The sequence below is a fragment of the Cyanistes caeruleus genome, chromosome 17 (genome assembly GCF_971803275.1).
Source record: "Cyanistes caeruleus chromosome 17, bCyaCae1.hap1.1, whole genome shotgun sequence".
In the NCBI taxonomy this organism is placed as follows: domain Eukaryota; kingdom Metazoa; phylum Chordata; class Aves; order Passeriformes; family Paridae; genus Cyanistes; species Cyanistes caeruleus.
In genome coordinates, this window is record NC_141717.1 from 12,630,430 (window position 1) to 12,653,711 (window position 23,282).

At 41.5% G+C, this 23,282-nt stretch overlaps 1 protein-coding gene across 1 annotated transcript in view; it reads right to left on the bottom strand.

Annotated features, from left to right (window-relative positions):
- Positions 1-23,282, bottom strand: part of GNA12 (G protein subunit alpha 12) — a 41,144-nt gene that overhangs the window by 12,483 nt on the left and 5,379 nt on the right. The window contains exon 2 of the mRNA XM_023936823.2: positions 16,459-16,674. Within this exon, the coding sequence (XP_023792591.2) occupies positions 16,459-16,674 (216 nt within the window). The remainder of the gene's footprint in view (positions 1-16,458; positions 16,675-23,282) is intronic.

Genomic DNA, 23,282 nt, shown 5'->3' on the forward strand with positions numbered 1-23,282 from the left:
GACTGGTGGAGGAGAAAGGGAGGAAAGTTGAAATGTAAACATATACTCCTGCTTCCTGAAATAGTTCTCTAAAACTCTTTTTATATGCTAGATTATTTTGACCACAGCATTCTCAAGGGGTAAAAGCCATGAAATAAAGAAATTTTTAATCTACATACTTCGTACTACGTGAATGCCATCTTAACATGAGTTCCAAATAAGTCACCATGAAAATAACTGATTGAATTCAACATCCCTGTCCCTTCAGGCTACATTCAGAGCACATAGGAAATCTCCACACAGAAATATTATAGCTAATCTGGCATCGCTTCCTTTGCCATTGATAGCCTCATTTTGGGCACAGTTCCCAAGCAGTATTTATTGCATGAAAATAAATGCACAGCAATCGTATGCAGACTACTTTAAAATACCCTCAGAAACTCAGTACACATGTTCTGGAAGGCCAGAATTTCTCAACCTGTCACTGTAACCCTCAGTTATTCAGAGCAAGCCATGGTCAGATCATAAAGGACAGTGAAACATCCCACTGTCTAGTTCCCTAAAATACTGGCTCATTTCAAACTTTTCCTGCTGAAAAACAGTTCCTCTAAATTCTGCTCTGAACTAAAAGACTTGAAAGGGGACCCTCTGTTCCAAATGGGCTTTTTTCCTTTCCTTGTCCCAAGGCCTTTTTGACATAATATTAATTTAGCCCTTCCTGATCATTCTGTCTCTGGCTGCTAAATTTAGAGTGCACAATTTAAGGTAGACCTGTCAGTCTTAGCTTCTTTCAGATGATGGATTAAACCACAGAGGAAGGAAATGCTGTACTTCAAGGAAGCATCTAATACACATCCAACAGAATTCCCATACTACAGAGAAACACCCAGAGAAACAGATACTGCAAATACCTGCCACAAACTGCAGCTGAATCTGCAAGGAGGGACAACACTGATCCAGATAAAATGCCAGTGCTGGTCACCCACCCTCTGCTCAGGAGCTGTAAAACATTCAGCAGCAGGGCTGAGAAACACAGAGGAAATCCAGGAGACCCTAGAAAGACATTTGGGAATCTCCCAGCTCTGAGATCTTGGATACATAAATGGGATGGACTTAAAGCACTGATACAATTTCATCCAAAGCTGGCCTTTATTTAAGGGACCATTCCATGAGGGCTGCTTGACACATGTACAGACAAAAAGCCAATTTGCAACCAAAATATTTGCTTGCAAACCCTAAGATCTCCTCTTTTCCAAGTTTCCTGGGATGTCAATCACCTCTTGACTGTAAGGGGTCTGAATGTCACCACTTCAGATTTTCTATAAAAGCAAGAGAGCCATGGGAAGAGCAAGGTTACAAAATAATCAGGAGACCAGTATTTGAAAATGTTTGGGAGTTAGATCAGCCAAGTTTTTGGGTACTGAAATTAGAACCAAAAAAATCACCATCACCAAGAAGTGATACAGAAGTGATACAGAAAATGCTCTCCTTAGTGAGAGGTACTGGACACAAGTGACACTCTGTCACCACAACACCTCCTTTGGGAGTGAGCAGGCTCAGGCTCTGCACCCTGCTTCTGTCCAAGGGCTAAAATCCTCCTGAGGGACAACTACAAACAAACAAACTTCCCCTCCCCAAGCTCACAGGCTCCTTCAAGAGATTAGTTCTAAATGTGCACTTCTATTCAGCCTCACTGCTAACAGGGCATGGATTTACTGCAGCCAGAAATGTGTTCTCTCCTCTCTGACAGCTGATGAATTCAGTATTATTTTCCAAGGAGGTGAGCAAGTCTGTGCTTGTTAAGAATTCCCCCAGAGGATGCTGAAGTAACCTAAATTGCCCTGAAATGCTGATGCCCATTGGACACTGCAATTCTGTTCTACAGATATTCTACATCCTGTCTGGGCATCGAAATTTATTGACACAGGACAAACATTAATTTTTCATTCAATCACCAGCTCCAATGCAGAGACCAACCACTTCTCCTTATTTAAGCTGTACAGAATTCCAGCTATCAAATCTCTCCAGTGTTATTTAACTTCCTCCTTAACAACAGACTGAGCTCCTGGCTCCCATCCAGCAGCTCCAGTGCTTATCCAAGTTGCTGCTATCTGGACCCTACAAACATACCAACTACAAAAAAAGTACCATATGGTTCCAAACTTCTAAAAATTACCTCTCCTTTCTCTTGCCTATTCACACATGGGAGGTATCAGATGTTAAAGTCTGAAAATATTTTAAAAATTCATTATTTGTCAGCTCAGTCCAGACAGGCAATGGAAAAATTTGTTTGTACACGTCAAGGTGGGTTTATATTAATTAACTCCTCCTACATAACATATGGCCTATTTTGCAGCATATGGATAAAAATAGGTGATAAATATTTATTTAATTCCCCAGAAAAACTTCAGGCTAATCAAAGCTTCCACATCAATACTAAGATTTGTGGAATCCTGTGACTGAAATTCCAGCCTTGCAGCTAAGAAACACTCATACAGGAGCAGGGTTCTTGTGCTGAAGGGCAACTCTTAACATGTGTTAGCTTTCTCCAGCAATCAAATACAGCAATTCTCTCTCCCAAGTGCTGCAAGGGAAAACCAAAGTTACATTTTTTCCTGAAATTCTAGGTATTTCTACATCAACAGGATGTAGCGGAGATAAATTGCTTTTGGATTAGGTTAACAATTCTGTCCATTTGTCTCAAATATGCACACCAGCAGCAGTGCCTCCAGGAAGAAAGGAATTTTCTGTTAATAGACTAAGGCAGGCTCCATCCTACACTAAAAGCTTCAAGAAACCTTACCAAAAATTCCCTGTAATTTTTATTTTACTCATACTTACTGTCTTAATCATTGCTGTTTCTGCTTCACAGATTTGCAGTAGCTGGAAGAAAAACAGGTGCAAACAGCAGAGAAAACAGTACCGGCCACAAACAAAACACAAAGTGTAACACAAACACACTAAATGTTAGCTTTAACAAAAATAAATCTAGAAAAATCCTTAACCAGACAGACCTGCACATCAGCCACAGGGATTCAGCATGTCCTACTCTTCACTGACCAGCAGCTAGCAAGAGTCAAGGAGTGGATGCAAGGGGATATAGATTAAATTCATGAGGAATGAAGAATCACAGTTATGTTTAAACAACAAAAATAGTCCAACAACTGCATCCAACATCAGCAGCAAGCCCAGCTCAGTCCTGGCACGAGTGGATGCCAGACCTACTCCCTAAGCATCCCATGGAAGGATTCCTTCCTGTTTCCCTGCCAACTGTCCAAGGGAATTCATTGTCTGCAAGTGCTGCCAGAGCCCTTTCATCTCCCACACCGGAGGTTCTCCAGTGAGTGCACGCCAGGCTCAGCTTCTCATTCTGGGCACAGACAGCTCAATGTCCCAAAGGCAACTGGAACTCCACTCCTGACACTGTTAGAACAAAATCCCCAGCTGTAGAAGGAGGGATGGATCCAAGGTTCTGGCCCATCACCAGCAAATTATCCCATTTATTCTCAGTGGGCAGCTGCCATGTTAAAATGGGCATTTTCAACTAACATGGCAGAATTTAGAAGCAAATGGATGTTTTTACATCCCCTGGAATGATGCACAATCCCGTTATTCCATGACCCCAGGCCCATGCTTTGTTCCCAGCAGGTCAGAATGCAAACCTGAAACTTGCTTTGTTTACAGGAGACATCTGCAGAGCTAGACAGACAGTGACAAAAAAAAGGTACCTCCTGAATTAATCTAGTCAGCAGTACTGACTATCTGATCAAGACTAAATCACAAGTTTACCAGCGAGTTTCCCTTTCAGATCTTATCAGATCAAGGGATGGGAAATAAATATCTTAGATCTTGTGGGCTGAAAAAGCAGCTAACACCAGCCATGAGAGAATGTTGAGCTTGGACTTTTCCATGGCAGGTGGCCAGCTGGAAAGCTCAGCAACTTGGATGCACTTACAAGAGGCATAACCTTGAGCATCTTGCAGAACAATGCTTCCTGCTCCACTTACACACCAAAGATTTGCTGCAGTGTCCTAATGCTCCACTTTCTGGGGAAGTATCAGCTCAGACATGTCATACTGAAATTTGTCTGGTGTTAAATGGTGACTATAAGGATTGCAAAGTGTCATTCATCCCTCATATTTCTTTAAAATTTTGTTCTAAATTAAGATTTTCTCATTTTGTCTGTATGTTTACAACCGAGACATTTTTAGATTGGCAGACTAAAATGATGGTCTAGCAAAACTCAGAAACCTGCTCAGTATCTGAAAGCTTTAGGTAAAACTCAGCTAAAATTCTAAGTCTTAGCTGCAATCAGGTGCTATTTAACAGTTTGATTCCTATAAAATCAAGAGAATAGAGTGCAGAAAGAAATTAAATTCCACCTTGTTTACATTACTCTGAAGTCGTGCCCCATGCCCATTACCTCAGTGCTTGGCAGGCTCAACCACAAGGCTTCAAAGTCTGAGGGACTCCTCAAGGCAGCTTCACATCTGATTCTCAAAAATCGCTTGCCCCAGAAACAAAAACCTTTTCAAGCTTGGTATTTGTTAATTCTAAGAGACTTAGAATGACCAGCTCTGAAGGTGCAGTTTCTGCCTGTTGTTACCCTGCCTGCCTTCCCAGTCAGTGGAAATTCTCATCCTGCTCTCCGCCCCGAGCAGCTCCTCAGCACCTCACGTCCCCCACTTACATCCACACTTGTATTCACCCAGTCTGACCTTCACACACACCTGTAAATTCCCAAGATCAAGTTGTCTCATGTCACATGCCAAGAACACTTTATTTCATTAGATCCCAGCTGTATTTTGGGTCTGTGAGAGGGTTTCACCCAAGCAGTGACTGCCCTCCCCACAACACCATCTCTCCTGCTCCAGTGCCACTGACAGCCTTGCGTGTTGGGTCCAGCAGATGAATGAACCACCAAGGACCTTTGGTGACCTGAAATAAACTTAAGTTTCCATTTACAATCAATTCAAGTTTTCTCTGTGACCATATTTATAGGCATTATCTTGCAAGGTTTTTTATCTATTCACATCAAAACATATCAGCTATTCTAAATTTTCTCTCCCTTTCTGATGCCTGTTTTGGCATGATGAGGAGGAATTATCCAAATCTGCACTTAAACCTTCACTCTATTGATACTTCAGTATGAAGATTTCATGCAACAGAGACTACTTCTAATTTAATTTCAGAATTTCTCTCTTTCAGGTCTGAAAACAAATCTAAAGATGAAATCTGTGATTAGAAAATAGGTGACAGCTTCTGTCCTTAAGGCCTCAGTTACACATATAAATTCATCAAGCCACAGTGGAAAATGAAGTCAGTTTAACAAACTTTTCCAAGCTGTTGAGCAGACTAACCTATTAAAAAAAAAAAAAATCCTAATTAAAGCCTCGGTCACATCCTACTGAACTGGAGAGGGCAGCAGTCCAGCCACGTGGATGGCCAGCTGAACTCCCTGCAACCAGGAATGCAAGTGCTGGGCTGGAAGAAAAGACAGAAAAAGAGGATATAGTAGGTGGCTCTTTTGTCTCCTGCCCACATCTAACACCATTACTGATTCACTACTGTACTCTGACCAGGCTGAAACCACATGGATCAAAGTCTTGAATTGAATTCAGAGGTGGAATTAAATGGGAAAGAGTTCCATCAATAAACCAGTGCTTTTTCAGTTTGAGATTCTACTCAGTTTTCCAAAGTAGAATTAAGCAAGTATCAAGGAAAGCAAGTCAAATTAAGAGCTTTGGGGGCAGGGTGGAGAGCAGACCTTCTAAGGACAAACAGCAACAGTTTATTCAGGAGAAAAGCCAAGTGAAGCACAAGTCTGCCACAGTCTGACTGCAGGAATCTGTGTTGTATACAGAAGAGACATTTGAAAGGTGTCAATAAATTACTTCTCAGAGCAACATGTTTTCCACTCTCTCAAACAGAAAATCTTGCATGGTGTTTCCAAGAAGTTTTCCTGCCCTCCCCCAAATTCTAAGTCAATAATAGAACCAAACAGGTTTACTCCTCAGAGTGCTTTAGGTGTAGCTGCAAACCACTGAGGAGGTGGGGACCACACTGCCTTCTGCCTTTGTGACAAGCTTTTCCAGCAGTGCAGCTGAGAAAGGAGAAACACTGAGCTAACCTTACCCTTCTCCTTTGGGAAGAGCACTCAACAGCTCTGCTCCCACCACTAGTGTTTGCTTATCAGCTGGTTGGTTTGTGGTGCTTTGGAGCACTGAGGTATTTCCTGAAACAGCATCACATTCAGATGTATCTTAAGTCATCTGATCTATGAAACCCTCCCCTGTTGTACAGCTACCACTGCACATAAAGCCAGAAGTCAAATGCTGCTTCTTCCCTTCCTCTGCTCACCTCCTCCTCCTCTACACTCAATAACTGTGAAACAGAGCCTGGATTTGAACTGTCTGTGAACACTTCAGATACTCCAGTAGCTCTGAGCACAAACACTGAAAAAACTACTCTGAGGTACAGGCATCTTATACTGGCATCAGGAAAGGAACCATTGTTTGGGAGAAGGGTCAGTGAGATAAAGACACTGTCAGCACTCCTTAGCAAGCACCAGGTTAAGGCAATTCGTGCCCACTTGTTATGTCCATTTCTTGTTCCTTCCCCAGCAGCACAGTGTCACCCCCTCAGCTGTGCTCAGTCACCCCCAGGCTCCATCTGCCTCTTCTCTAAGAACAGCTTCCAAAAAACCCACCCAGCACAAGCAAGAGCACAGTGCAAAGCAGAACTGCCCAAACCACCATTTCCTATTGCTCACTGGGATTACTCTGTCCAGAGCTACAGCCCAAGGTAAGCTGAAGCCAAGAGTGGTTTGCAATTAATGAAACTCCCCATGTTTTAAGGCAAACCTGCTTGTTTGGGAGACAGCAGGAGCAGGGGAAGAAACAGAAAGTTAAAGACATTACGATCTTTTTGAGAAGTCATTGCAAAAAGGTCAGGATTTGGATAGGTAGCAAGGGTACATCACCACCTGAGCAAGTTACTGCTGCCTAACCATCCTGCCTGCATTTTCCTTTTCAGCTTTCTTTCAGGTCCCATCTTTTAAAGAACATGGGCTCATTAAACATCATTCACTGTCAATGTGACAAGAACAACTTCAAATATCTAAGTATAAAAACACAGAAGATATGCCAGTAAGACTTCCTTGTAAAATCAGACCTAGTTTTTAATGTATTGCTTATTTGTTCATCTGTTTGTGTTACTTGTTCTTGATCCTACATAGCTTACAATAAACTAGGATATTCAGGAAAGCCTGAAAGCATTTATTACCCGTTATCCTATTAAATTCAGTGGCCCCTTTGAAAAATCCAAGTCTTAACCTCTTACTGTTTTTTCACAAGGGAACCTTTTAGAACATTTTCAAAGGCACTGAAAACACCCTTGCTCACTGTCCCAATTCTAGGTGAAAAGCACAAGGTTTGGTACCAATAAAAAGCTGAATGAGTACCAAAGGAAAGCTGAATCACTACAAAGAACATATAAATGAGGTACAAAAGGCTGACTTGTAAAACTGGAACTTTCTGAAGTGCACTGTCAGCACTGCTGCTCTGAGCAGAGAGAGCCCTGTCAGGGCTTAATGAAACCAGTCACCTCTTGGACAGTGCCTGTTTTTCCCCCCCAATTTCCTGAAATCAACCACAGGGTCAGAAAACTGCTAATACAGCAGCCAGCAAGTAGCAGGAGCTCTCTCTTTTCCTTCACACAGCTAAGCCAGTCCCTGCTGGATCTTCAAGTAATGCATGTAGCTTTCATACACCAAAACCTTTGAACTCCCATATCATGAGAACACAAATATTAAAGTCTCCTTTTCAATTGTATATTTGAGACTGAATAGATGAAACCAGTCTGACAAGTGGAGCCTTTCCACTAAAAACAATATTCTTTGTTTTCAGGCAGATAAACATTAACATAAATGTCTCTGCATAATGAAGTATTTTTGTAGCAACTCAAAAGTTGTCCTTGTGCTACCATGGCTTTAACCTATGCAGATGCTCACTACTGAATATGTGAGCTCTCTCCTGCTTCCAAATTTCAGAAGGAACTCTTCATTAGACAACCTTTGTCATTCAAAGGGTACAACTTTAAATGTGCCTAACTTCTCCGATTTCTGGAATACATTTTCGTTACTGGGAATCTCTAAGGTGATACTAGTCACCAATTTTAAAGTCTCCTGAATGATTAAGGTCCATTAGAAACTTTCTGAGTATGAAATATGAAATGAAACAGCATAATCAAAGCTAATGGCTGCTCACTGGACTGGATTTGTCTCTGCCCAGACCTTTCCTGCACACTAGAAAGGGATAAAGAGATTACTCCAGTGGTTTGTAGCTGCACTTGGGTACTGGCTCAGACAGCCTGAACTGAAAGTTTCCTTCCTTGTTTCTCACAGCATGTGCCAGCATTTCTTGATGGGAATGCAAAGATTAATTACAGCTGTACTTGCTCTGAACAAATCCTCATATTCAATACAGTCCTGCAAGATTTAGAGTAGCACTAATTAGGGCTTAGAACAACAATTCTGCAAAGACAAACATACCGAGTATTTTTTCTAATTATTTTATGCATAATAAAATTAAAGCTTCTTTCCAGAACCAAGGTGGCATTTATTCTCAAGAGCTGGGAGCCAAAAGGACTTTTCCAGCCTAAGAACATTAGATTTAATGTTTCAGTGCTGTTGTTGAAGGTAAGACAGCAAACAATAACCACTTCCATATGCACACCAAGAGGTAAGGGTGAGTAAAAATCCTTTTGGGACACCCAGACATTTTCTAAGGGGCTCAATTACTAAGAGGTAGAGATAAATGTCTGTATTCCATAAAGTACACACAAGGAAAAAGAAATCTTTCGACCAAAATAATGGCAATCATTAGGCAGGAGGCAAATGCTTGCAATGAATTTTCACCATGGGAGTTGTAAATATGAAGTTGTTTCTCTCATTTATCTTAACCACACCAAAAACACAGTCAAGATGTATTGGCTTCCAAGGGCCAGTAGCAAAAAGCTCCTACAGGAAGTCTTACATAGTACCAGACTTTTTAATCTCCCTTCAAGAATTTTTAAGTTAAAAGTATGTCCTTACTAACTTACTACTTTTAAAGGAAGTCTGAATTTCATCCTTTTGGTACCCATAGACAGCAGAGCATTAATGAAGTGCATTAATTGCACATCTTACAGACTTTGGAGGTGATTTTGCCCTTAGTTTTTGATCTTTAAATAATGTAAAAATTAAATAATTGTTGAGCGCTGGGAATTCACTATACTGAATACCAGAACAGCCAGTAGCACAGCTCTTTTTATTCTGATCCATCTCAGCTCCCATATGGTAGGCATATCAATTTCTTGTTATCCATTTATTTATTATGGATGATCTGCTCATTACTTTCCAACTTATCCTCCCAATTCCATGCAGGCTACATTTCACCCAGCTGTTGCACTTTGTCATAACCTAAGGTCAGGAGAAATTCATGGCAAGAATCCTTCTATTTTTCCACAGAGCATTTAGCACTCAATGCTTGGTTGAGGCTTCAGGTAGGTATAGTCACAAACTGCTGTTCTCCAAGTCTTTTCCACTTGCACTACTTTAAAAAAGTAGTAATTCGTGACCTTTCTGGTTCTTCTTATTTCTGTCAAATAGCAGAAAGTATTTAAGAATGGCTATTAACTGTTTTACCCATCACAGCTTTCTTAGGTTGGTTCTACCTCAGAGAACAGTTCTTGTCACTGAGAAAAGATTTTGCAAGAGCAGATTTTGCTAGAATTCAAATTGGTTTGCAGTGATTATGGTTGTGAATCCAGCCTACTTTAAATGCAATCTTCCCACCTCTTGTTCAATGGCACTCAAAGCAAAACTGAGAGTACCAAGTGCAAGATTCCTTGCTGTGGGTGACAGCCAACATCTCCAACTCTGCCTCCTGCTCCAGCTCAGTCCTCAGGCTGAATCCCTGAGTGTCGAGACAAACTGGCACAGCCAAACCCCACCTGCTCCAGGAGCTCTCTGGTGGCAGCAGGCCCATTAACATATCTCATTTAAACATTTATTTTTAGAATATTGCAACTATAAGACTAAGGACTGAACTTCTGCAGATGCAAGTTGACAAACTACAGCCTTAGAGAGTACTCAGCACCCACAGAATTTTGTGTGAAGGTTTTCAGCTGAATTTTTCTTTGCTATCTCTCAATTCTCAGTAAAACCTAAACTATAGCTCACTAACTTACACCTTTAACAAAACACCACTTCTGTTTAAGGGTTCTTACTTGAGACCTTGCTCTGAAAAAAATTTTCCTATTTGGTCATAGAGACAGGATTAGAAGCCAGGGACTCCAGCTGCTAATCCTTCCTGCTGCAAAGCAGCCACCACACTTTGCAGTATTACACTTAAGCAATTAACTTCTCCTGCTGTACAAAGATGAGTCAGACTCCATAACCTTTGGACCATAAACTTTGGAGGTCTTGGGATTGGAAACAGAACTAGAACTAAGAATTTAAATCTGTATCTCTGGCACTTAATTGCCATGACACTGGCTCAAAACCTTGCTCAGATATTTAACTAAGAAACATCTTCATAACTCTCCCTTCCATACAAGTCCAGAGCAAGTCAGTGATCTTTTGGCAAAGTCTGCAAGTCAGTGTTCTTTTGGGTTAATATGACATGTTGTGTCAGAAAAGGCCACTCTTTCAGAATTCTAACAAAAAACCTGGATTATAATTGACTATTATTGTGTTATATATATAAAATAGAGCATTATCATTCCTTACATGTACTAGCTATGATTCAGACAAGCCAATTTACCATCCACAGCTTCACAATTAGCTTCAAAAAGAAATAACATAATATTGTTAGACACAGATGTACTTGACTTTCATCACTAATAGTGTGCAAATATAAAAAATTAAGGCTCAGCAACAGCAAACATGAGTTTCTGCTTTGTAGCTCTACTGTCAATCCCTTGTTGTTGTAAAAAAATTTGTGGGATAGAGTGGTATGTCCCATCCAGATCTAGAAAAGAAAACAAAAAACCACGTAACTTCCCAGAAATAATTTAGTTTCACAGGAGTTCTGCAAGCTAGGAAATACCCTTGCAGAGCTCAAAAGTAATTTGGCAGAGTTGTGAGTCCCAATTACATGCATTAAATGGTAACAAGATTTCCCAGGCTGGCACTTTGAACAGTGTGGTTATTGCCTTTGTACATCTCACCAGCATTGGTCAAGCCCCAATGGATTTCACTGATGAAATATGAGAGTTTCACAGCTCTGGGGGAAAAAAAACCCATCCTTGCAGAATAGGCAACATTCACAGTCTCTTGTGTAAGCTCATATTCAAACAGTAGTTTGCAAAGAGAAGAGCTCATTTTTGTGTTACAGCCAATTGTATAAGCTGGGCTTGATTTGACACTCGGTATTTCCTCTGGTGCAAAGTGTTTTACAGCAACACCAGGCACAAGTATCCCTGCATTTCAGGGCTCTGCCATATGTGCTGAAAGAGCAAATTGCAAATTGCCTAGAAACATGCTTTTAGGGCTGGCTCTACTCTGCCATTGCATCTTAAAGAGAAATAATCAGTTGGAAACTTCATACTTCAAGATTCAGGAAATCTCTGTTAAAGTGCACTGAAGAATTCTGACAAAATACAGCCCATTGCTGTAGATTTCATTGAGTATGTCACTTCAAAAATCACATTAAGTCAGTTTTCTGCTGCCCCATCTCTCAATTCACTTGGCTTCGGCCAAATGCTGCCACAAAATCTCCCAGTGCCTCGGGGGCTATGTACAGCCCAAGTCCTGATGACATCACTGCTGTACTGAGCATTTCTGTACAAAAATAAAGACATTTAAGCCACAGTTTGTCTACTCTGAATCAAGAATTAGTGTGAATATCTGGTGCCTCCCCTGCACACTGGCCAGAACACACAGCTGACTGCCTGTGAGGCTTTGAAGCCATCAGCTCCTTGCATGGGGAGAATGCAGCAACAAAGCTCTCCTACCCCAAGGAGCAGGCTGTTCCCTCTGCAGTGCTCCAGCACACTGCCTGTCCTGGCAGGCACAATTTAACCAATTCCAGGGTCTGCCTAAAGGAAAAACAACAAACCCCATAGCTAATTCTCAGAGGAGTGACCCATGTCCTATTGCAAATATCCCCCAATTCCCCCTCACCTCTCACCCAGAAAATGGTGAATGAATAGAAAAGAAAGGGTCTTTAAAACATTTTCCAGAGTATTCCCACATCCAAGGCTTCAGAGGCTCTCAGTATTTGAAGTATTAATGGAAGCGTTCCATACAATTCCCTGTGCACACATCTAAAAATAGCTATGGCCACAGTACTAAGGTTTTTGTCTATATTTGCAAGAGTCTTACTTCCCTCTCAGGAACCACAACTTCCCATTAATGCTGACATTTATTTTTTTTTTCTTTAAGAAAGAGCTATTAAAACACCAGAAAGTCTTTTAACAGTGCAGGGAACTTTCAATAATTATATTAATACATCAATAACAACAATTTCAATTGATATTCTGGTGATGGTTCATGAACATATTCTCTAAATCAACAATGTCAACTTTGCTCTAAGAACTGATAAAGCTACAAGATGGCCTTGGCAGATCTGCCCATCACTATCCATCTGTTCTGCCTCTGACAAAAATAGAATTTTTTTCCCTGATAAGCCCTGTTTGTCCCATCTTTACCCACAATGACATCAAGCATGCTAAGCTGCAAGAAGTCAAAAGAATATCTAACCTTTCAGACTTTTTGCTCTGGAAACATTAAAGAAGAAGTGAATGGCTTCTCACATTCTCACAGTAGAGACCTGAGAGGATGGAAAAACCCAAAAAAAATCCCCAAACCACAAAACAAAATGGAAACCACATGACCAAAGCAATTCCTATCTAGGCCTTGGCCTCCATGGTTTGTAGCATAAAAGGAAATCTCATTTATGGGTGAAAAAGAACCTGCACATAGACACACTCAAACTCCCAAATACACCCAAACACATGTCATTAGGCTCAAACTGCAGAAGCTCCCACCCCTGCAGCTAATCCTGCTGGAAATCCCACTGGAATTCCCACTGCCTGCTCTCCAGGAACCATTCCCAGTGGGATTTGTCTCCCCCTGCTGGTACTGGGGGATTTGCAGCCCCTTCCCAAACGACCGCGGGCACCCAAACGTTCCAGGACATTTGGAGACTCGTGACCAATGTATTCCTTTCTAACACACAGAAAACAGGGTGGGGGGATAATGGGGGCAGGGGAGAAGGGAGAAGAATCCCATTCTGATTACAAAGGAATTCCTATTCCAGTAGTTAAAAAAACGAGGACAGACGTGACAATGGAAGCAAACATACAATGAAGCTTTTGTCCCCAAACTACTTGGCTCCCATACAAGGAACAGAGGAACTTGGGTTGGTGGGGACTGGCTGGGGCAGGGGAAGAGCGAGAGGCTGATGTTTGTGAAAAGAAAGGAAAATTGGTTCGTCTACTTTAAGAAAAGCTGGGAAGACAAAAGCAAAAAAACGCAGCCTGCTATTGTAGAATCCACCCACTCACTTCTGAAACGCTCAAAGACCCAGACAGGGATTTACAACCAGCACTTGTAGGCACTGAGTATGAAGCAGAAAACACTCAAATGCCCAGAGGCAGCTTCTGCGGTGCCAGAGAAGCAGCTTTTAGATTGCACAGGGTTATGGTCAGAGCCGTTTTCTTTCAACAAGTTTGTTACTGCTGAGTCAGTCACTGAGCTGGGCACTGCAGACCGTAGGAAGGCACCTGCACTGCACTGCAATTTTCAGCTCTAGTCAACCAACCAACGTGTTTTACTTTTTAACAGTCACACAACTTCCTGAAGAAACAGGGCATTGAAGGGCAGACCAATAACCCTACAGCTTTGAAGCCAAAATAACAACAATGATTAAAAACAAAGCTGCTGTTCAGTTGACTGCAAGATGGGGGTGAAGAAAATGCCCGTGCTGAGTAGGGTTGTTTTTTCAAACAGTGTCAGGGCACATTCAGAAAGATCACAGTAATGTAAAACTGCAAAATTTTGGTCATGATTTAAGAACTATTTTAAAGATAATAAATTCAGTTTAAACCAAGCATATTCCATTTAATAGCTCGCTTATACTAGGGAAGAAAGAGAGTGCTGATGCAGAGGTTTTCTTTAGCCTGAGTTAAAATCAGCTCAGAAAAGATTTATTTTCTCAGAGTCCACTATATCTGGCTTCTATTTATTTACACAAGTCTATATCCAGCAAGGGTTTAAACTAAACGAAGGTATGGGTTTATACATATCATATGCAATTACAAATTAGGCATCTCCTTAAACCACCTCTTTCTTTAAAATGTTATGTAGCTTTAAGTTTGTTTTTTTTTTTAAAAGGAATCGTACAGTTGCTTATTCCCCTATACTCAGGGAATCAGACTTGTGCTGAACTTAGAAGCTAGATATGGAAACTTGTTCAAAGTATTAAGGTGTTTGTAATTCGTGTAATCCAGAAGCAGCATTTGTATCCTTGAGACCAATGTACTACATTTAAAAGCCTTTTATGCAGCCAAATGTTTTTTTTTAGTTACAAGTGAAGCACCTTCTAATCCCCTGTTGATGCAGCCTGCACAATAAAATAACAGCACTCAGATTTTCACGTTGTCAGTGGCACAGCTGCAGGACTGGCATGGAGTTAAGAGTTTTTGTGACACACGTGGCTGCAGTACTGACAGGGTAAGAGCCCTGCAGCAATTTCAGGCGCCCCAGTAACATCACACAGGTTACACCAATGGCATCCACAAGGATGCACCGTGGAACTCTAGCTCCATGTTGAAGATGACAGCAGATCAAATGATCACTTGCATGCCTCTCTGCTTTGTTACTGTAGGGCTTTTTAATTTTTTTGGTATTTCCTGTTTAATCCTCTAAGCCAGGGAATGCAGAGGTAGGCCTACTACTTTTGGAACACTATTTACTCAATGAATGGGATGTTTTTCCCCCACAGTTTGATACTATTTTATTGCTAACCAGTGCAGGAATGAACCTCCCACATGATCCCCATCTGAATCTCCTTCTGCAAACAAAATCCATGCTTGACCATAGCATTTCCCAGGGAAAAAAAAAAACAACCCAAACAAACAATCCTAACAGGCTGCTGATGCAACTACTGCTTACTATACTGGATTCTCTTAACAGTTGTTTCATGGCAAATTCAAGTTCCCTGTGGCACAAACCATCTTTTTATTCCACATTTGAACAGTGCTTAGAACAGCAAAGCCTGTTTCTACAGATGCGAGGAATAATAGAACAATTAATCCATCCTCTCTCCCCCTGCACATCCTTCCCCCCACCCCCAGTTCTGTAACATGGAAATGGTTTCATTTTTAGCCTAAGGAAGTGAGGTTTATCCAATCATCCTGTGACAGCTTTACTTCGCCATTTCATTTATTCTTTACCTATTTGGCAGTCTCATGATACTTCAGAGACAGATTTCAAAGATATGCAACAACAAGACTCACAGACATCTCATTAGTGGAGACAGATGAGTACCTAAGGGCTGCAGCATGAGTTTAACTACAGTATCAGACACTAGAGAGCCCACACATAGAAGAAGCATGAGGGAACAATCAGAATTTCACTATTCAATTTCACTAGATCTCCTTCTCCTTCAGATGTATTGACTTCCTCTGTAAAAGAATCCAAAGGAGGCTATACAAAGCCATGTTTCTGTCCTTTAACCCCTCTAATTAAACAGGGATAACATAGCAATTGTGGTACCAGGTTGTCTGGATCAGTACCTTGTTCCACAAAACAGGGAAGAAAAAGAAAAGTCAAGCAAATCCTCTCCATCTTGTACATATGAAGAAAAAGGAGTGGATTATGAACAGCTGTCAGAAACATATCCCATACCAGAAGTGCAGCTATTTTGGCACCAGAGCATGAAGACCTAACAACAAGAAAGCAGGGAAGAGAGCACATTTTTATGCTCACTGTCATCTTTCAGTTGCTTATCCAAGTTTCACTTGCAGACGTCAGGATGAAAAGAAACAGTCAGGGAGCAGCAGCCGGAATGGGTGTTGCATTACTTCAAAAGAGCTGCATGCAGGAAGAGTTTGCCAGTATCAATATAGTGCAAGCTGGCAGGACTGGAAAGTTACAAATTAAGTGTGCCTTCATCAGTGACCTACTATGAACAGACCTACTGAGCTGCTAAAATATTTTTAGTTCAACCAATTCCTGCCTTTTTTGGTTCCTCTTGCTCTTCCAGTTTATCCAGTCATATGCACTTTTCCACTCCCTCTTACTGCCATGTAGTTTTTCAAGTTAGGCTCCAATTACCACTTGTTTCTGCTGCTGAAGTGCTCAGATTTACAGCACTCCTACAAACAGCTAACAGGGTGGCTCCATCTCACACGTAGCAAGCTGTCTTTCAGCTGAAGAGAGATTTATACAGCAGCACTTTTCTCCTCCCACGTGGAGACGGATGTACTCACCAGCTGATACTCGCTCCGACGGCTGAAGGCTTCCTTGATTCCCGAATCCCTCCAGAGTGCACCCAGGGCAGGGACATAGAGCTGGAAGGTGGCAGGCTCGATGGGCATTCCAGCTTTGTTTTCAAAGGCCATCAGAAACATCCCATGCTTCTCGTTCTCAGTGTACTGCCAAGGGATCCCCAGTTTGTCCCGTGCGTCAACCAGAACCCTGCAGCCCTGAAGAATGATTCAGATAAGAAAGTCAGTGATATAAAGATTAAAGTGTAAAAGAATAAGGACTTGAAGGTACTTGAAGATTATTTTTTTGACAGTGTTCTGGTGAGACTGAACTCAGGAGAGAATCATAAACATTGTTTATTGCAACATCTCCAACAGAAATAAGATAGAGCCTGCTTCTGTAAGCAACTTAGCCACAAAATATTTCCCCAGGTGGAAAAAGTATTAGCAGCAACAGCTAATGGCAACAAGCAGTGCTACCAACAGATAATGAAAGTAAACATCAGTGAGAGTATGAAAAGTGTCTGGGAATTAAGAAAAATGTCTGGGAAGTAATGAGTGATCATCATAGCTGTACTTTTAAAAGTAACAACATGCCTGAAAACATATTCTTCCATCTTTTTCTGTTCATTTGCATTTCTGACACCAAAAGTGACATCCCAGCCTTCTCAAGCACTAGGGAGGGCAGAAGAGCATTACAGGACTGAAGACATTATATAGATTCCAAGCTACCAGGCTCAGGAAAGCAGATCCAGTTTTCCCTCAGAATCAGCTTACTCTTGGAACTTGCCACACACTTGCTAAGCAATGTGTGACAGGTAGGTTTTGCTGCTCTAATACTGGAAAAGAAATCTGGAAGCAAAGCGATCTAGTTCTCAAATTCAATTCAGGATTACTGAGCTGGTTAGTTTCACATTTTGCAGTTTTTATTTTTTAATTTTATATTCATAGCAACAAGCCAACATGAGATTAAATTTGAAACTTCAATCTTGACTCTAACTTCACCTGCAGTAAATAGCTTCCAATGGCCAATGTTTATTTCTCAACAGTGAGCCCCATTTTCCTAATGGATAAATCTGCTAATGGTGACTCAGCATCTCAAGTACCATTGAATTCACAAGTAAAATCTGTGGGTTATACTGGATTACTTTTCTCATTAGGCTGACCTTTGGTTCTAGACATATGAAAATAAATAAAATAAAAAATCTCCGAAAGTGAAGTTCTGTTTCCACAGCTACTCAAATGAGCCTCCACATTATTGGACTGATCTTTTTTTTGCATTCTTTAAGCTATCAAGACTGTGTGTATGTTTGATCAACACTTGAACCTTTCTGCTCTCCAGTCCTTTAGCAGCACCACACAACAACAGTAACTTCCCAACGGCAACCAAGATTAGAGAGGGAAGTGAGAAGCAACTTAGTGGAGTGTCACAGAACAGGAACTCAAAGCAAAGTGCCGTGGTTGTCACTATCCAACAGTGCTTCTGAAGAGCAGCTTCCCAAAATGTAAATATTTATGATTCTGTACTGATTGTTACTTCTTCTCATAAAGTAGAGAATCTATCTCCACAATACCATGAAAAGACTAAAATCAAATATATTTACCAACTGCTGCTTTAAATTCCAGACATAACTATTTAGTAACTCTGTCATACAGACCAAAAGCCAACTCTCATTCCTAGCTGCAGAGTTTATCCCTTTATTAACAGAAGTCTTTCGATGGTTATTTGAATGGCACTAACAAACAGAGGCATGAAAAACCCACTTATAAGGCTCTGTCTCTGAATTGCAGATGCCTCCATGACATCTCCCAGCTTCAGACACTTTTTGCAAACCATACCTTGCACACACCCCCATCCTGGCTGCAACTGAAGGGCAGGGTCAGCTCCCCACTATACCCATTCAGGAACTTGGGAGATTTTTCCAGAGGATTGTAGTGACTGAGACCAGCAGGACAGTCTTTTCTAGGTGTTTCATGCCAGGTTTGTCTCTGCTCAGTGAGAATTGTTCTGCATGAAATGGTTAATCAGCAATGTGTGTGGGACAGTGATCACCATCTCCCCATGGGCCACCATCTCCCCTCCCAGCCCACGCAGCTCTGACCTCTCCTGCCTGGGCCTGCAGGATCTCCCCTGGCTGCTCAGCTCCAGCTCTGGGGCTGGTTTAACCCTTCTCCACCTCAAGCCACTGCAGAGCACCTCAAAGGAAGGGCTGCACAATTCCTGCTTGGATAAAGGAGCACTGGGAGCTCAGTCCAAGTGCATTTCCCCACACTGCTGTCCTGACTTTCCCTGCTCCTAGTGGAGACACAGAGGTTCTCAAGGGACTGTTAGTTGTTAGGTAAAGTTTCATTATTCGTGTGGAGAAAACCACAGTTTCAATCAAGGGTGAAGAGGCTGTTCAGTCCCAGAATAGTCACTTATCTGCTGGCTGCTGCTCACTGGAAATGCAGGTTTGACCCTCCCTGAGGCAGGAGAGGGACCTAAACCTAGGTCCCACAGACCCTGTGGGAGTGCATTAACTATTGTAAGGTCACCCATGGGGAACAGGTGGTATCAGCACCTTCCTCTGGCTGTTCCAGAGACAGATATGTTGCCACCAAGTCACATGTAAAGCTCATTTGGCACAAAGTGATTCAGTAGTAGGACACCAGCATCAGCGCTGACAAACAGACACACACTGCATGAAGGAAATGAAAAAACAGGAGAGAGGATAGCAGGAATGCTGTTCTGTGCACCCACAGAAACAGCACCTCTCACAATTTTTAGAGCATATCTGCTTCAAGATGTGTCTCTAAACCACATCAGGAATAAAAGCTTTATATAACAAGCAAAATACCCAACGTTTCTTCCTTCCAACTCTTAGCAGTTAAAAGTGTGACTCAGCAAAACCCCCAGTGAATCTAAACTTAATATTTCTCCATCTCCACAAAACAGTTCCATAAATGCTACAAACAGATGTCAGAAAGATGAGGAGAAACAGAGAAATCACTAAATTTAGATCCTATGTACTGCTATTCTCGCATCTCAGACTTACTGGTAACACTGTATTTTGTAACCTCACTGAGCATTTGATAATCCTTGCCTCATTAATCTGCAGAGAAGTTACTGTAGGTAAGATTTCTTCTTACTGGAAATACAAGCTAGACACTTCTCCTACCCCCTTTCCTGACAATTTTTGTGATTTTCTGCTGCCATATAAAATGTCAATTCAGACTTTAATTCATGAGGCTGAACACCATCAATTACCATTCTGTTTTCAAATCTGGGCTGTGGAAAAAAAATGAAGCACCAACTTTAGATGGGAAATAAACTTCTGAACACTTCAACTGATGCAAAGCTTTTGTGCTGCAGTTAAAGCAAGACCCAGAATAAGCACAGGTGGGAAGAGTTAAAATTCACAGATAAGGACAGTGTTAGGCATTAGAAAATAGAAAACCAGCAGGATAATGGAAACACCAGCTAGGGAAGAAAAAATAGGAAATTCTCTGTTCCATTCCTTACTTAATAATTTTTAATATATTCAAGTAACTGTATAAATTCCTGGCATGCACAAAACCTGAATGGAATCTCAGGATAGAAGAAGAAAAACGTGTAACAAGAGTGTGATGAGATCTACCTCATGAAGCACCATATCTTACACAGAAGAAAATGCTAAGTCTAGAAATCCATAGATTTGAAAAAAAGACAACTAAGGCATAACACACAAGACATCTACAGAAATCACAAACCACTTGCAGAAAGGGAATAGACAAAGACTGTTTTTCTCCTTCCCCTCACTAGAAAAATATGAGTTATCAAACAGTTCAAACTCAAAACCTACACACCCCCAGCCAGTAAATGCATTTACACAGGATGTTGGCCAAAAGCATAAACAGACTCCAAAAGCCATGAAGAAGAATAGATGGAAGCATAGTCCAGAAAGGACTATTCGATTACATTCCAGATGCAAATCCTGGCTCAAGAAGTTTCCGAAACCAAAGGCTGCCAATAACTGGAAGTGCACACCAAAGGATCACATTGCCTTGTGCTCGTACCAGGTTTTGGTTGTGGGATGTTTTTTCATGTCACAGACAAAGGCCAAGCTCCTCAGCCTGACACAGCACAGCTGTTTGGAGCACATTTGCTACTCACCAGCAGGAAGGTTTTATGAGCATTTACACAAATGCTCGTTACTAGGACTGGCTCAAATACATTTTTTTCTCCTTTACTTTTGAAAGTGTCCTAGCTTTGAAAAAAATCCAGGTTCTCTTGTATTTTGAAATAATAATTAAATGAATTTGTGGGAATTATAAGAAAGGTTATCATGAGCTAATTTCACTTGAAGCCAGAGATGTTTGCCAATACAGGACAAGAAGTGTTGCAGTATTTAAAGAGCAGCATGATTTAAGCAAACCTTACATCTGTAGTTACACTGCTACATAAAACACAACACTCACTTCTTAAATTATTCATACGCTCCAGTACTTGAAGGATTCATTATCCCTAAAACCTCACACCTTTCCCCAGATGGACCAACTCAGCGGCCAAGTGAACACCCCTCAGTTAAGTACCAAACATAAAATTGGCGCAACAGGTTTGGGGAGCATTTACTCTTAGGCAAGGCCAGGTTCTTCCATGCACACACCAGCAGTCAAGTGATCAAAACCTTATTCAGTGTCTAGAGAGAACTTGCAAACCTGCTCAGAGTTTGTATACAAACAGAAGTCTCCTACATCGCATTTTCTCAAAATAATTTTAGGGAACTACTGCTGGGTATGAGATCAGAGACAACAGAATAACTTTTATGCATTAAATACTGTAACAGCTTCTTTTTACACTTTTACCATTAACACACTGTTTAACCTCACAGCAACAGCCGAAATCTCCAGTATCTACTTATCAGTTATGGACCTGACTGTCCTGAGAGAAGTGCTGAGCACTCCCTGGGGGAATCCAGCTCACAGCTACCTGGCACTGCTGTCTTCTCCTACAGCTGCAAACCAACAGGGACACTGCAGGCACAGGGACATTCAAACGTGTTTCCTACTGCGTGTTTTTCCTCACTGTTGTTGACAAGAAACTGGCAAAAGTCTGGGCATCTCATTTCACAGAGACCAATCTGCATCGGAGCTACTGCCAACAGGATTGCTCCCACCTCAGCCCATAGATATTCAACAGTACAAGGTGATGCAGCCACAGGAACACAGGTACAGCTGCACAGTTTTTAAAAATAAAGTCACCAGTGTTAGCAAATATAATCATATGCACTGTTTGTAAATTGCTGTCTGAACACTGCACAGAAGGTGACCTACTACAAATAGAGTGATAGCAAGACAATCAGATTTTTATAGCACACTATCATAAAAGCATTAACAGAGTTTTTCTTTGATCTATGTCCTTGGAGCATTACAGCCAAGCAGCAGTAGAGAACCCAATGCCATTCAGGATAAGGTTTCACATTACAGAACAGTCAGACAATGAGGTACCATCCAAAGGGGCATCTTTCCTGTCAGTGGAGTTCCACCCTCTTCTGTTTGACAGGTTTGTCATTTGCCTGAGCCCACAATCCAGTGAGCAAACATCACCAAAACCCTGGCCATTCATATAAAAAGAGATTTCCAGTGGCTATTTAGTTTGCTGTGAGGCGAGACACAAGGGTAGGGATGGCAACAGCACCAGTTGGCCCAGCTAGACAACGAGAAGGCTCTCCAGGTCTGCATGTCTTTTCAGCACTCACATATTCCAGTACCACCCAGGTGAGAGCAGGGTAAACAGCAAAGATGACCTACCTTCCAGCCCAGCATACAAATAAAAAAATGCTAACAAAGGGGAAGTGTCATTTTCCTAGTCCACAGAAACACAAATATTAAAAAACATTTGGATTAGCCATCGAGTCTCTGGATTGGGAGCAGCAGTGATGTCTGCTTGTCTGGAAACTCTGAAAAGAGTCCTTGTCTTTGACTGAACCCAGCAAAATGACGATAAATACAGTAGAAGGAAAATACTCACTTGCAAACTTTACTTGTAACTCAGCACAAGGTAGAGAGAGGATGACCTCAGAGATGACGAGGGGTGCAGGACCTCACAAAAAGTTCCCACTTAATGCTTTCAGAATTGTATTAGCAGCTTTCTCCTTGCCCTGAGACAATCCCACCAGCATTAGTTCACAGTCAGTTCATGCTTTCAGCACAGGAGACTCAGCATCTGCAGTTCCAGATGTATCCCTGCCATGCTGCCCTCACAGATTCAGTACCCAGCACATGTGCTCAGACAGGGCTTTCAATGACAAGATGGGACCAGCTCCTGACCTCCACTAGGCTGAAAAATCCCAGCCAAGTGGTGGAAACTCATTTGGAAACTCTGCAGCCTCCAATTCCTTTCAGCTTTTTCCTTGTCAGAATTTGCATTGAAGTTACTTTTTCAGACACACTGTAAACTAGAGTTTGCTCCAAAGTATTCTTGTAAACATTTAACAGGACAATTTGCTAAATTTTTTGCCAATACTGTTTCCAAGTTAATTATAAAACTACATGTATAGTTAACCAAGTGAATATAAAGCTCCCAAATGTAGTCACTCCAGTGACTAAACTTTTGTCTGGAAGACATCAAAGTATGTGCCTGCAGTCTCCAGGGACTAAGTCATGTTCTGCAATACTAATGACTACATCACAAGAGTATTGTGAGCTCCATTTTGGAACAACTATGAATATTTATCATCTACTACTGACCATTACTCCTCTTCCAGTATCTGCCACCATGAAGAGAAACTGCTGTCTCCCAGCCCAACCCAGAGACACCCCAAATGCAAAGGGACCACCAGAGCCAATGGAATTTACACAGAAATTAC